At 46.7% G+C, this 13,613-nt stretch overlaps 1 protein-coding gene across 1 annotated transcript in view; it reads left to right on the top strand.

Annotated features, from left to right (window-relative positions):
• Positions 1-13,613, top strand: part of LOC121444719 (septin-6) — a 62,009-nt gene that overhangs the window by 35,583 nt on the left and 12,813 nt on the right. The window contains exons 4-5 of the mRNA XM_041646622.1: positions 7,610-7,706; positions 11,905-12,073. Coding sequence (XP_041502556.1) covers positions 7,610-7,706; positions 11,905-12,073 — 266 coding nt within the window. The remainder of the gene's footprint in view (positions 1-7,609; positions 7,707-11,904; positions 12,074-13,613) is intronic.

Genomic DNA, 13,613 nt, shown 5'->3' with positions numbered 1-13,613 from the left:
CCTGAGATCTGTCACCATTCTCCATTTACCTGATTTTTTCTTAACCACAAATACAGGAGAATTCCAAGGGCTGGTAGACTCTTCTATATGTCCAGCATCTAATTGTTCTTGTACCAGCTGTTCTAAAGCCTGTAACTTTTCCTCAGCTAAAGGCCATTGCTTTGTCCATATTGGTTTCTCAGTCAACCATTTTAGAGGCAAGGCTGTTGGTATCTCTGAAGGGACATCAATTGCTTGTTCTTGTACAGCCCGAATGGCCGGTTTTCTCCGTTTGTAATATCTTTTAATATTATTCTCAGAAATATAGGCTCTAGATTTAGCAGGAATGTTAATTTCCGTATTCCATTGTTGTAATAGGTCACGACCCCATAAATTCATTGCGATATTGGCTACATATGGCTTTAATTTTCCTATTTGTCCCTCTGGCCCTATACATTCAACCCATCTCTTGCTCTGCCTTACTCGAGATAGGGTTCCAATTCCCAGGAGCTGAACATTTACATTCTGAAGAGGCCAATACGGATGCCAAGATTCTGGGGTAATGATACTTACATCAGCACCTGTGTCCAGCAGGCCAGTAATAAAAATGCCATTTACACACACTCTCAGTTTAGGTCTTTGATCACTTATAGAAGTTTGCCAAAACACACGTAACTTATCTTTCTGATCATTATTGCTTGTAACAGTAGGCATGGGGCTTCCTAATTGTCCTGATGAGGCACGTTCTCTGCAGAAACTGGATATGACTGAACCATGTTTGCCATGGGGGCCTGTGAGGCCCCCCCTCTCACGTTTCCCGGCTGTATCAGGTTGCCTTGTCTATCTCTTGTAGACCTGCATTCATTCGTCCAATGTCTGCCCTTTCCACATCTTCTACATAAACCTGAAGGCTGAGTCCTCCTATTTCTGTTATTTCTAGAAGATGCATTATTATTATTATTTCTGAAAGATGCATTATTATTATTATTATTATTATTATTATTATTATTATTATTTCTGAAAATCCGTTGTCTACAATTCCTTTTAATATGACCCATTTTTCCACAATTAAAACATTTGGTATTCTGGTGTCTCCTTTTACCATTGGAAATTGCTTCTTCTACCCATGCTTCAGTGCCATAATCAAATGTATCAACATTGAGTGTATGCAAGACCCATTCTTCCAACGGCGCTGATCTGAGCTTTAAAGGACCCAAAATCCTTTTGCATTCCACATTTGCATTTTCATAAGCCAAAGACTCAATCATTATACGTCTTGCTTCTGGGTCAGATATTCCTATTTGTACAGCCTTAGTTAATCTTTGTAAAAAGTCACTAAAGGGTTCTCTCTGACCCTGTTTAACTCTGACAAATGATTCCATTCTCTGTCCTGGGTCTTGTACCCTGTCCCAAGCCCTTAAGGCTGCTGTAGTACACATGGAGAGTGTGTTTTCATCCAAATTAGCTTGTTCCTGAGGATCGGAAAAGGGCCCTTCACCTAGAATTTGATCTAGGGAAATGTCAATTCCCTTCGCTTTTTCCTGCTGTTCTAAGAGTCTAGCCTCTTGCCTGAATAAGCATTTCCATTTCAATTGCGGTCCACTCTCGAGTACCGCAGAGCTCAGCTGGAGCCAGTCTGAGGGGGTTGCTCTGCTTGTCGTGGCCCAAGATCTTAGCATCTCTTTAACAAAAGAGGCTTGCATCCCAAAAGTCATGACAGCCTGTTTTATTTCCTTGAGATCATTCATACGCACAGGCTCCCATCCTCCTTGATGACCCTAGGGTTTTTGGAACCAATCACCTTCTCTGTTGTTATTACTGGAAAGGCAGGTAGAGCTGTAGGTAGAGCTTTGTGGAAATTGTCCCGGAGAGACTTACCCACAGATGTAGTTAAAATTTTCCTTTCTACCCTTTGCTCTTCCTCATCAGAATTTAGAAATTCCTCAATCTTTTCAATTCTATTCACCATTGCCTTCTGCAATGTCTGAATCTCCTGTCCAGAATTATGTTCCAAAGCCTTTATTGAGGATTCTAAAGTATGAAGTTTGTCCGTTAGAGATAACATCTCATCTTTGGACATAATTTTTATGGCATAAACCGTGCCTTCTTGTATTGACAATCTTTCCGTCAATCTGTCATAAGCTTTAAACAAAATCCGATTGTCACATTCAGCAGTTTTGATTCTCTCAGTTAATGTTTCATTTCCTACAGAAAGGGACTGAATCTTATGGTCCAGATCAGCTGTTCCCTCTTCCATAGTAATGAATTTCTCCTTAACATCAGCCTGAAGAACTTCAACCTGATTCTTGAGAAGATTGTTATCAGCCTGGAGAACTTCAAACTGATTCTCGAAAAGATTGTTATCAGTCTGGAGAACTTCAACCTGATTCTTGAGAAGATTGTTATCAGCCTGGAGAACTTCAAACTGATTCTTGAGAAGATTGTTGTCATTCTCAATTGTTTTTAAGCGTTCAATCTCTGCCTTAAGAATCCTGGATTCGTCTCGTAAAGACTTTATCATATTTCTATTATCAAACCATTTGGTGCCAATGAAAACTACGAATCCCAGAAGGATCCATATATGTGGGGTGATAGACACCTCTTGTAAAATCTCCCACATGGTACAATTAAAAAAATCATTAAATTCTTGAACAGTAATGTGTTCAGACATTTTATTTATAAAAGAAAATTTTTTTACCTGCAATGATCGGTTCCTGCCAGTGGTGGTCTCTGTGTTTTTTGAGCCTGTCCTAGAACTAGCTCTTGTAGACCAGGCTGGCCTTGAACTCACAGAGATCCGCCTGTCTCTGCCTCCCAAGTGCTGGGATTGAAGGCGTGCACTACCAAGGCCTGGCAGGCCTCAAACTCACAGAGATCTGCCTGCCTCTGCTTCCCAAGTGCTGGGATTAAAGGCGTGCTCTACCACTGCCTGGCCGGCCTTAAACTTGTGATCCTCCTGCCTCTGCCTCCTTCAGCAAATCCTACCGGCGTGGGCCACCACAACCGGCCAAGTCACTTTGTAACAGACCAAATCTGACGCTGTGGCAGCTTTTGTTGCAAAACCGCAAGTACTTGAGCTTCTGCTAATTCAGGCAGTGGGGTTCCGCTGCAAAACTTAGCAAGGCAGGCAGAATGGGCCTGTGTCGCCGAGTGTGTCTCGGACTCGGCACTGGGGCCGGAGTCACGAACTGAAAAACAGCACCGGGAAGGGTGCTGTGTTAGCTAGCGGGCTACCCGCTTGAGTCGGGGGCAAAATAGCCCGACGTTGGACGCCAAAATGTAACGGCGTAAATGAATGCAGACAGAGTGTAAAAATATATATATATAGCTTTAATGTAGAAATAGACTTACAGAACCACCGTTCCCGCGGAGACCAGGAAAGCAGAAGTGAGAGCTCGGAGCTTGCTCGCCAAATTTATAGGCAGACATTAGCCCGAGGCGAACACGCCCCTTAAGGGGCGGGACTTATCCCTACACACATAGACATGCACATGCCCACATACAGACATGCACAGCCCACATAGACATGCACATGCCCACATAGACATGCACATGCCCACATACAGACATGCACATGCCCACATACAGACATGCACATGCCCACATACAGACATGCACATGCCCACATAGACATGCACATGCCCACATAGACATGCACATGCCCACATACAGACTTGCACCTGCCCACATACAGACCTGCACATGCCCACATACAGACATGCACATGCCCACATACAGACATGCACATGCCCACATACAGAGATGCACATGCCCACATAGACATGCACATGCCCACATACAGAGATGCACATGCCCACATAGACATGCACATGCCCACATACAGACATGCACATGCCCACATACAGACATGCACATGCCCACATACAGACATGCACATGCCCACATAGACAGGCACATGCCCACATAGACATGCACATGCTCACATACAGACATGCACATGCCCACATACAGACATGCACATGCCCACATACAGACATGCACATGCCCACATAGACAGGCACATGCCCACATAGACATGCACATGCCCACATACAGACATGCACATGCCCACATAGACATGCACATGCCCACATACAGACATGCACATGCCCACATACAGACATGCACATGCCCACATAGACAGGCACATGCCCACATACAGACATGCACATGCCCACATACAGACATGCACATGCCCACATACAGACATGCACATGCCCACATAGACAGGCACATGCCCACATACACACATGCACATGCCCACATACAGACATGCACATGCCCACATACACACATGCACATGCCCACATAGACATGCACATGCCCACATAGACATGCACATGCCCACATACAGACATGCACACGCCCACATACAGACATGCACATGCCCACATACAGACATGCACATGCCCACATAGACATGCACATGCCCACATACAGACATGCACATGCCCACATAGACATGCACATGCCCACATAGACATGCACATGCCCACATACAGACATGCACATGCCCACATAGACATGCACATGCCCACATACACACATGCACATGCCCACATAGACATGCACATGCCCACATAGACATGCACATGCCCACATACAGACATGCACATGCCCACATAGACAGGCACATGCCCACATACAGACATGCACATGCCCACATAGACAGGCACATGCCCACATAGACATGCACATGCCCACATACAGACATGCACATGCCCACATACAGACATGCACATGCCCACATACAGACATGCACATGCCCACATACAGACATGCACATGCCCACATACAGACATGCACATGCCCACATACAGACATGCACATGCCCACATACAGACATGCACATGCCCACATACAGACATGCATATGCCCACATAGACATGCACATGCCCACATACAGACATGCACATGCCCACATAGACATGCACATGCCCACATAGACATGCACATGCCCACATAGACATGCACATGCCCACATACAGACATGCACATGCCCACATAGACATGCACATGCCCACATACACACATGCACATGCCCACATAGACATGCACATGCCCACATAGACATGCACATGCCCACATACAGACATGCACATGCCCACATACAGACATGCACATGCCCACATACAGACATGCACATGCCCACATTGACAGGCACATGCCCACATAGACATGCACATACCCACATACAGACATGCACATGCCCACATACAGACATGCACATGCCCACATAGACAGGCACATGCCCACATAGACATGCACATGCCCACATACAGACATGCACATGCCCACATAGACATGCACATGCCCACATACAGACATGCACATGCCCTCATACAGACATGCACATGCCCACATACAGACATGCACATGCCCACATACAGACATGCACATGCCCACATACAGACATGCACATGCCCTCATACAGACATGCACATGCCCACATAGACATGCACATGCCCACATAGACATGCACATGCCCACATACAGACATGCACATGCCCACATACAGACATGCACATGCCCACATACAGACATGCACATGCCCACATAGACATGCACATGAACAATTCAAAATCAACCTCTTTTCAGAAGAGTTTGGGCCTTTAGCAGTTAGTTGGGCCATAAGGTCTGCTCCCTCACTAATGAGATTAAGGGCCTTTATACGAGAGACTTATGTGTAGAATTTAGCTAGCTTTTCTACCTTCTGCAATGGGAAGATGTAACAAGAAGACCCTCATCAGACACCCAAAGGTGCTACTACTTTGAGCTTAGATGTCCAGCCTCTTGAACTACGGAAAGTCTGTTTATGTCTGTAGACATTACTTAGTCTCAGGTATTTTGTTGTAGCTGTACAAAGTGGACGAAGTAGTGACTCTAGGGCCAGCCTCCCAAGACACGCTATGTATTTTGATAGTGCTCTGCATCTGGGAGACCTTATATCTTGGTGTCTCTCATCATAGGTTTAGGCAGAGTCACAGACTTATTAGTCTGCTCATTGTGTGTCAGCAGGGACCTCATCCTGGAGCTATCAAAAGTCTCCTTCCCGGGGCCTCATGTATGAAGCATCACCTTGCAGCCTCCAGCAGGGACCTGAAAAACTAAGAGAAAGTCTGGCCTCCACTGAACAGGGATATCATGGGTAGCACCTTGTAGTGTGACTGAAATTTAAACCTCCCCTCTGTCTTGCTTGATTCCATTCTGGTTGTCATAGCCACATGTCTTTCCAGAGCATCATGGTCAGAGCTTGTTTCCAGTGACTCCTGGCCTGTCGTGTTTCGTTGACTTCCAGCAGATGCTCTTTAGCCAGGACACCCAATGTCAACCATCCTAGTTGGCCCAAGAAGGCTGGCATCCAAGGTGTGGTGGCATCACCACTTACCGGGAAGACCTAGCATGGGAGTTTAGGACATGCAGGACTCCTTTAAGCTCTCTGTCCTCGCTTTCTCTGATACTATCTAAGGTTTATATTTCTGGCCCTTGGAAATGATCTGTTTGCCTGTACTTTCCAGAACCATCTTTGATGCCAGTGACAAAGGAGTGTGCTGTGGGAGGTTTTATGTGGCCTTGGAATTGAGTTTGGTGGGGCCTGTGTGTTTAAGAATAGTCAGGGAGCTGGAGGAATCAAATGACAGCAGTTTGAGGAAGCGAGGAAGCAAGTGACCCTGTCATTCTGGCAGGGTCCCTTGATGATAAAAATAACAGGCCCAAGGGAAGACTGGCATTTCCTATGCTTTTATTTTCTTCTCGCGTTTTTTTTCCCTACTTGAACCTAGAGAAGTGCCTCCCACTTCACAGACAGCTCTCCTGCATCACTTAAAGCTGAGAGGCCAGGATGCAAGCAGATGATGATACAGCATGGTTTTTGTTCTCACCGCCTCCTTCAGTCTAGCCCTCTGCATTCACTGGTCCTCATCTCTCCTGCAAGCACCGATCTCTTGACCCTGCTTGAATTTTCCCTCTCATCTTCTTCCCTACTCTGACAGCCTCTATTCAAGGAGTATTTGTGAAGTACCTACTCTTAGCCCTTGGTCACATCCTGTCTAATAGGATTTTGAGACTGTAACTTAGGCTTTGTCAATGAGAGTCCAAGCTCCCAAGGTACAAGGAAGGGTCTTCTACTTTTTTTATGTCCCTCATAGTGCACCCTCAGAGCTTGTGGGTGAAGATTTCCTGATTTGCCCTCTAGGTTCATGGGATCAGTGTAAACACTTATCTAGGGTGGGCAAGAACAAAGACAGTCCAGCTCAGTGGTTTTAGACTGTGCTTTCAAACTCTGGAAAGACAATGATGCCAGATTCTGTACTCAGTCAGCCCCTGTGATGCTAATGAACCCACCCCCAGCGATGGTGACTGGTGAGCATAGCTTGCTAGGTCATATATCCACTTAAGTTCCTGTTCGTTCCCTGTGTTTTCAACCATGCCATTATTATCCGGAACAGAGTCAAGAACTAGGTCTCATCCCTGCCTGGCTATGAAGCTTAATAAATGCCTCTCAATGCTGCTGCAGTGAGTGGTGCCTCAGAGAGACGACCCAAAGTCCTGGAGACGAGCCACAGTTGTATTGTGGGGCATTCGCTGCCGTCCTGCTGGAGTTCTGAGTGCTTGTTTGCCTCTGTTCTAGGCCCACCTGCCGTTTGCTGTCGTTGGCAGCACAGAAGAAGTGAAGATAGGCAACAAGATGATGAGGGCGCGGCAGTATCCTTGGGGGACTGTGCAGGGTGAGTCTGTGCAGAGGGCCTGCACTTAGCGCCTTCTTTGTGTATATGCTGCTTCTGCCACGATATGCCGAGCTCCTAGCTTGTCTCAGCCTCCGCTACTCAGTGTGGGTCTCAAACAGCCACAGGGGTCACTAGCAGCAAGCTCTGGCCCTGTGCCCAGATTCTGTGATAGGAGCAGACTCCTTTTGTCTAATAGAGAAAGTACTCCCTTATACCCCACCCTGAAACAGCAAAAGACGAATGGACTTGGCACAACATAGAAAGGGCTATAGAAGTGAGTGTGTCGGCCGGGCGGTGGTGGCGCATGCCTTTAGTCCCAGCACTCGGGAGGCAGAGGCAGGTGGATCTCTGGGAGTTCGAGACCAGCCTGGTCTACAGAGCTAGTTCCAGGACAGGCTCCAAAACCACAGAGAAACCCTGTCTTGAAAAACCAAAAAAAAAAAAGAAGTGAGTGTGTCATTAGGAGAGGCACGAGAATGTTCATAGCAGTGTTATTTATAATGATAAATTATTACAAACAATGAGGTGTCCATCAAAATAGCCGGGGTAATTTGTAAAATGGTCATATAATGGGGTCTTAGACAGCAATGAAAGTTAATGAATTTCAGTTACATCTATGTGGATGGCTCTCAGAAACACAGTGCTAAACGAAATAAATCACACAATAATGCATATGGTAGGTTTCTATTTATATGAATTCCAAAAGTAGGCTAAAATAACATGATATATATTGTGATAAATTCATGCATGAGTGATGAATGATGAAAGCATTTTCATTAAACACACACAAAAACAATGAGAGCTGGAGCAATGGCTCAGAGGTAAAGAGTACCTGTTTACTCTTGCAGAGGACCTGACCTCTGTTCCCAACCCCCACGCCACGAGGCTCACCTTCCTCCTCTAACTCCAGCTCCAGGGGATCAGAACCTTCTTCTGACCTCTGCAGACACCCTACATACACACACACACACACACACACACATACATACACACACACACACGAATAAAATAAATAAATCTGAGAAAACGGGACCAGTGTGATGTCTTGTGGGGGCAAAGAAAAGGCACTTTCCTCCAAGCCTCATGGCCTGATCTCTGGAGCCCGCACGGTGGAAGGAGAGAGCTGATTTCTAAAGCTTGTCCTCTGACCTTCGCGCAAACACCAGCGCCCTCACAAGTGCACAGTGCACACCCACACCCCCTCACACTAAACAAATTAAAATAAAAAAATAAACAAATGACTGCTAAACCCTGTCAGGATAGTGCTTCAGTTTTATTGCCAGAGGAGGCAGGGAGTAGAGAGAGGTGCATGAGATCAAAAAGAGGTCAGCAGGGCTTCCAAGGTAATAGTAATATTCGCTTCAGTTGTGGGGATATTTACAAATTTTAAATTTCTTTAAATTGCACATACCTATTTCATGTACTCTTTTATAGATATGCTTATTTCATAATTTTAAAGAATTAGTCATATACTGTATACATGCATGACAATTCTTTTCGCAGCCTGTCTCACACATACGCTTCTCTTCAGGCGGTAACATGAACTCTAGGACTCTGCCAGGGGCAGAGGTTTGGGGGCCCTGAGTCTGTAGCTATAAACCAGGCCGTGACTGACAGTTTCTCTGTAAATTCTTCCCAATCCTTGAGCAAATGAAGGAGAGTGGGCACCCAAGAAGGGTGGCATCCATCTGTAAGTCCAGTCCTGGGAGGTGGGGGCAACTGAAAAGAGAGGATCGTGAGTTCAAAGGCAGCTTCGGGAGACCGTGTTTAAAAGAAGCAAAGATGAAAGTTGATAGTGAGTTGCCCACCTCTCATCCAAAGGCTGGTATGATTGAAGGCACAGCAATCCACCCACAGTAGCTGGAGTGCTTTCCTTCTGTGCTGCTGAGACTGGCACTCGGGGCCATGTCTAGCATGCATGCTAGGCGAATGCTCTGCCACTAAGCTACCTCCTCGGTTCTTCTTTGCTACAATGTCAGAGACGGAAGTCAGGCCTCATGCCTGCTAGATGAAAATGTTACTGTTGAGCTCCATCCCCTGTCTGGGTGTCCCATAGGTAGCAGAAGACTGGTTGGCAGAGCTACGCAAAGTTTTGCTCTTCTCCGCCATTTGCACTGGGGACGTGTCTTAGTCAGTGTTTTATTGCTGTGAAGAGACACTATGACCATGGCAACTCTTTGTGTTTGTTTTGTTTCTTGTTTGTTTTGACCATGGCAAACGTTTACAAAGGAAAGCATTTAATTGGGGCTGACTTCCAGGCTCAGAGGATTAGTCCATTATCATCATGGCAGGACATGGCAGGGTATAGGCAGACAGGGTGCTAGAGAAGGAGCTCAGAGTCCTACATCTTGACCCATGGGCAACAGGAAGTGAACTGAGATACATATATGAGACCTCAAAGTGACACACTTTCTCCAACAAGGCCACACCTACTCCAACAAGGTCACACCGCCTAATAGTGCTACTCCCTATGAGATTATGGGGGCCAATTCCATTCAAACCACCACCACAGGATGTTACACTAGGAACACCGGGAAAAGGCTTCTGGACCAAGAGCCACACCTTTGGAGTCTGTGGCCTGAAAGACTTGAGGTGGGACGAGACAAACCAGCAGACAGACTTCCAGTGACTTCCTTCCTCCAACTGGGACTATGCTGTTCTTATCCCAAACTGAGTTCTGTTGTTGTTTGTTTGATTTGAACTCCCTAGTTGACATTTTTTCTGGATGAGGAAGCAGTTGAACACTGCTTGGAAGCCTAAAAAAGACTTAGAATTATTCCTTTCTTATATACTTAAAAAAATAGTTTTGTGTAGCCCAGGTTGGCCTTGCAACACTGTGTCGTTGAAGCTGGCCTTGAACTCCTGACCCTCCAGCCTCTACCTCCTAAGTGCTGAAATCACAGGTGTGTACCACCAGGCCTGGATCTAGAATCATTCCTCCTGATTAGGGGTCACTGTCTTGAGCTGGAGAAGCAGATACATATAGCTTGCTCCCAAGGAATTATTTTATTGCTGCAGCTTTTTATATTAGTTTATGTTCTATGGCAATAGATATAGGTCAGTACTGAATGTAAGGGACCTTAAGCAGAAAGAGTACATGGACCACTCTGGACTTTGGACAAATACTTCTGATGACCATATCTGACCATCTCTAATAGTACAACGCAATGGATCGGAGCCCGGAGACATCCTATTAGAGTCCCGCTTGCAGCATGGCTCTGGCCAGAAGTTCACTCTGCTGTGATTTAGTCCACATCACTCACCTTGTTGTCTACTCCCCAAAATGCAGACCTTTGCCCACAAGGCAAAGAAGCGGTTATCTACTTTCCCCTTCAGATTGCAGTGGTCAGGCCATTATCCACCCTTGGTAAAACACCTCCTCAGGAGCTTCTACCACCCACATGAGCCACACCTGAGGTCTGCCCCTCCTTTTCCCTCTCACCTTTCCTACCCTAGTTCTTTGCCCTTGCTCTCTGGAAAGCCGTCTATGGTCTTTGCCTCGCCCCTACACTACCGGGATTTGAAACCTTACTCTGCAACTTGCTCACTATGTGCCCTTGCCTAGCCTTCGGAGGCCTTGTGAAGATCATGTTCTATTATCTGCCTGATAAATTCGACTCTTCCTTCCAGCGTCATCCAAGAGATTTTATCTTTTGGGAAGCCCTTGTTCTCCTGGAGTTCACAGGTCCCCCTCTTCTGGGCTTTTACTGCACTGCAGCCATGCCTCCACATTTGTAATCTTGGCATTGTGTTATATTGTTCTGTTTACATGCGCTTTCCCACTGAGCTGCAGGTTCCTAAAAGTGTGGCCCCCAGGCTTTGCTTCTGAATTATCTGGGCCAGAAAGAATACTGGAAACAGATTCCACTAATATTTATTGGGTGGATGGCTAGATGGAGGTGCATGCATCGTCATCTGCAAAGCAATGTAGAGAAGATATTTCTGCGCAAGTCTGCTTGGTAAATTTGTGCGGAGGCCTTAATGAAAGTTCTCAGATATTTGCACAGTAGTATTGCCCTTTCATAATGTTTCATTTCCATTTTCACAGAAAGTGGAATTAGGTTAAATGTGTAGGAGCCGTATAAAGAGGCTGTGAGGCGATGTCACCATTAGACACTTTACTTCTCACTGCATCCATTTCTTCTTCTGCTGGCCTTCCTTTCAATATACTTCCAATGCCCCAATCCCCGCTATGCAGTTGAAAATGAGGCCCACTGCGACTTTGTGAAGCTGCGGGAGATGCTGATTCGGGTCAACATGGAGGATCTGCGGGAGCAGACCCACACCCGGCACTATGAATTGTACCACCGCTGTAAACTGGAGGAGATGGGCTTCAAGGACACCGACCCTGACAGCAAACCATTCAGGTACCGCTCACGCCAGGCCAGGCCTGCCTGGCCCAGTTCAGAAAACATTGCCTAGACAATAATCTGCCTGGGGAGGAGAGGTGTAGGGGTTAGCTAGGGGCGCCCAAGGGAATTCCTGAGTCACCAGTGTTGCACATCTGCCAGAAAAGCAGGGAAGGGCAGGGGTCCAGAGAACACTTTGCTGACTACTCACTGCTTTGCCTCCCCCCCCCCGCTTCCATAGACCCTGAGCTGGGCTTTCGTTCTACTGGGTGGCAGTTAGGAACTGTCCTCTGTTCCCACTTTCTTCATCTGGTTCTCCTGTTGCTTAAGACAGGTTTCCAGTATGTGCTTCCCTAGCATGCACAAGCCCCAAGTTCATTGCTAGCACTAAGTAAAGAAATAGGAAAACACAGAATAGGACCACAGCCACTTTGCTTGTATTGGTGACCTGCCTGAGGCTCTTCTCCCACTGCCTAAGAATTTCAGTGTGAGTTTTGTTTGGACCCCTGAAGATGAATAACCCCTGGTGTTTTCCTCATCTCAGAACTAAAGTGCTTCTTAGTGCGCAGGTAGGAGCCCTAGACCAGTGGAAGCATCTGCTCTCTATACACAATGAGTCATCAGCCCTGCATTTTGAATTACCATATGTCGCCCTTTACCATGACTCCATCTCCTTTCAGGAAATGTCAGGCATCCGTGAGCAAGCTAGGGGGAATATCTGTGGGAGGAAAGGACACTCAAATGGCCTCTGGGATCCCAAAGAACCTGTTCGTGGCAGAAAGAGGGCCTAGGACACTGTACAAGCAGTCCGTTGGGGGAATGTCTGCTTTAGGAATGGCAGCCTCCCACCCCTCAGTGGAGAGGCAGGTCAGGGCCCCAGAGCTCCTGAGCAGGGAGGAAAGTGAGTTTGTCTCTGCTGGAAGGCCCTTGGTTTCTCTCCTTCACCTCCACAGTTTTCCTCTGCATCTGGAAGGTGTACTTCTACCTGTCCATTCAGTCCTGGCCTTCCCTCCTTTGCCCCATCCTCCAGTCTTCTGTTCCTGCATCTTCACCTTCCCCCTCTCCCGCTGCCCTTGTCCACCTTGCTGGTAAATCCTCCTGCCTCACAAGCCCTTTTTCACTTCTGCTCTTTCTTACTAGTTCCTCCCATCAAGAGCTTTGTCTCTGACAGGGAAGAAACATTTCTGTTTCCGCTGTTCCTCTTCCTCCTCTCTCACTTTCTTCCTCAACCCATTGCAATCTGCCTTCTGCCTCCAGCTCTCCACAAAAGGGCCTCTCTCTAAGGCCTACAGTTGTAGATCGGTGGCCAGTTTCATCGTGGCTTGATTTCTATCTTTGGTTTTAATGTGGAATGTTCATTTGGCTTTCTTGAAATACCCTCTGCCTTCAGCTCTTCCAGTGTTGGGCCCGGCCAGCTTCATCCCTCTCCCCCTGGGCCTCACTTTCAGGTTCATTTATTTCTTCAGCTTTCTCCCTTAAATGGTGCTGCCTCCTTGGGGTTCCTTCCATGGGCCTCAGCTCTTCCATACTCCTGTCTCTTTGTTCTGGCTCTTTCTAT

The sequence above is a fragment of the Microtus oregoni genome, unplaced genomic scaffold (genome assembly GCF_018167655.1).
Source record: "Microtus oregoni isolate MIOR12 unplaced genomic scaffold, Mior012 000138F_ref0000102, whole genome shotgun sequence".
Classification (NCBI taxonomy): domain Eukaryota; kingdom Metazoa; phylum Chordata; class Mammalia; order Rodentia; family Cricetidae; genus Microtus; species Microtus oregoni.
The sequence above is the reverse complement of the archived record's forward strand: the minus strand, read 5'-3'. Positions and strand labels throughout refer to the sequence as shown.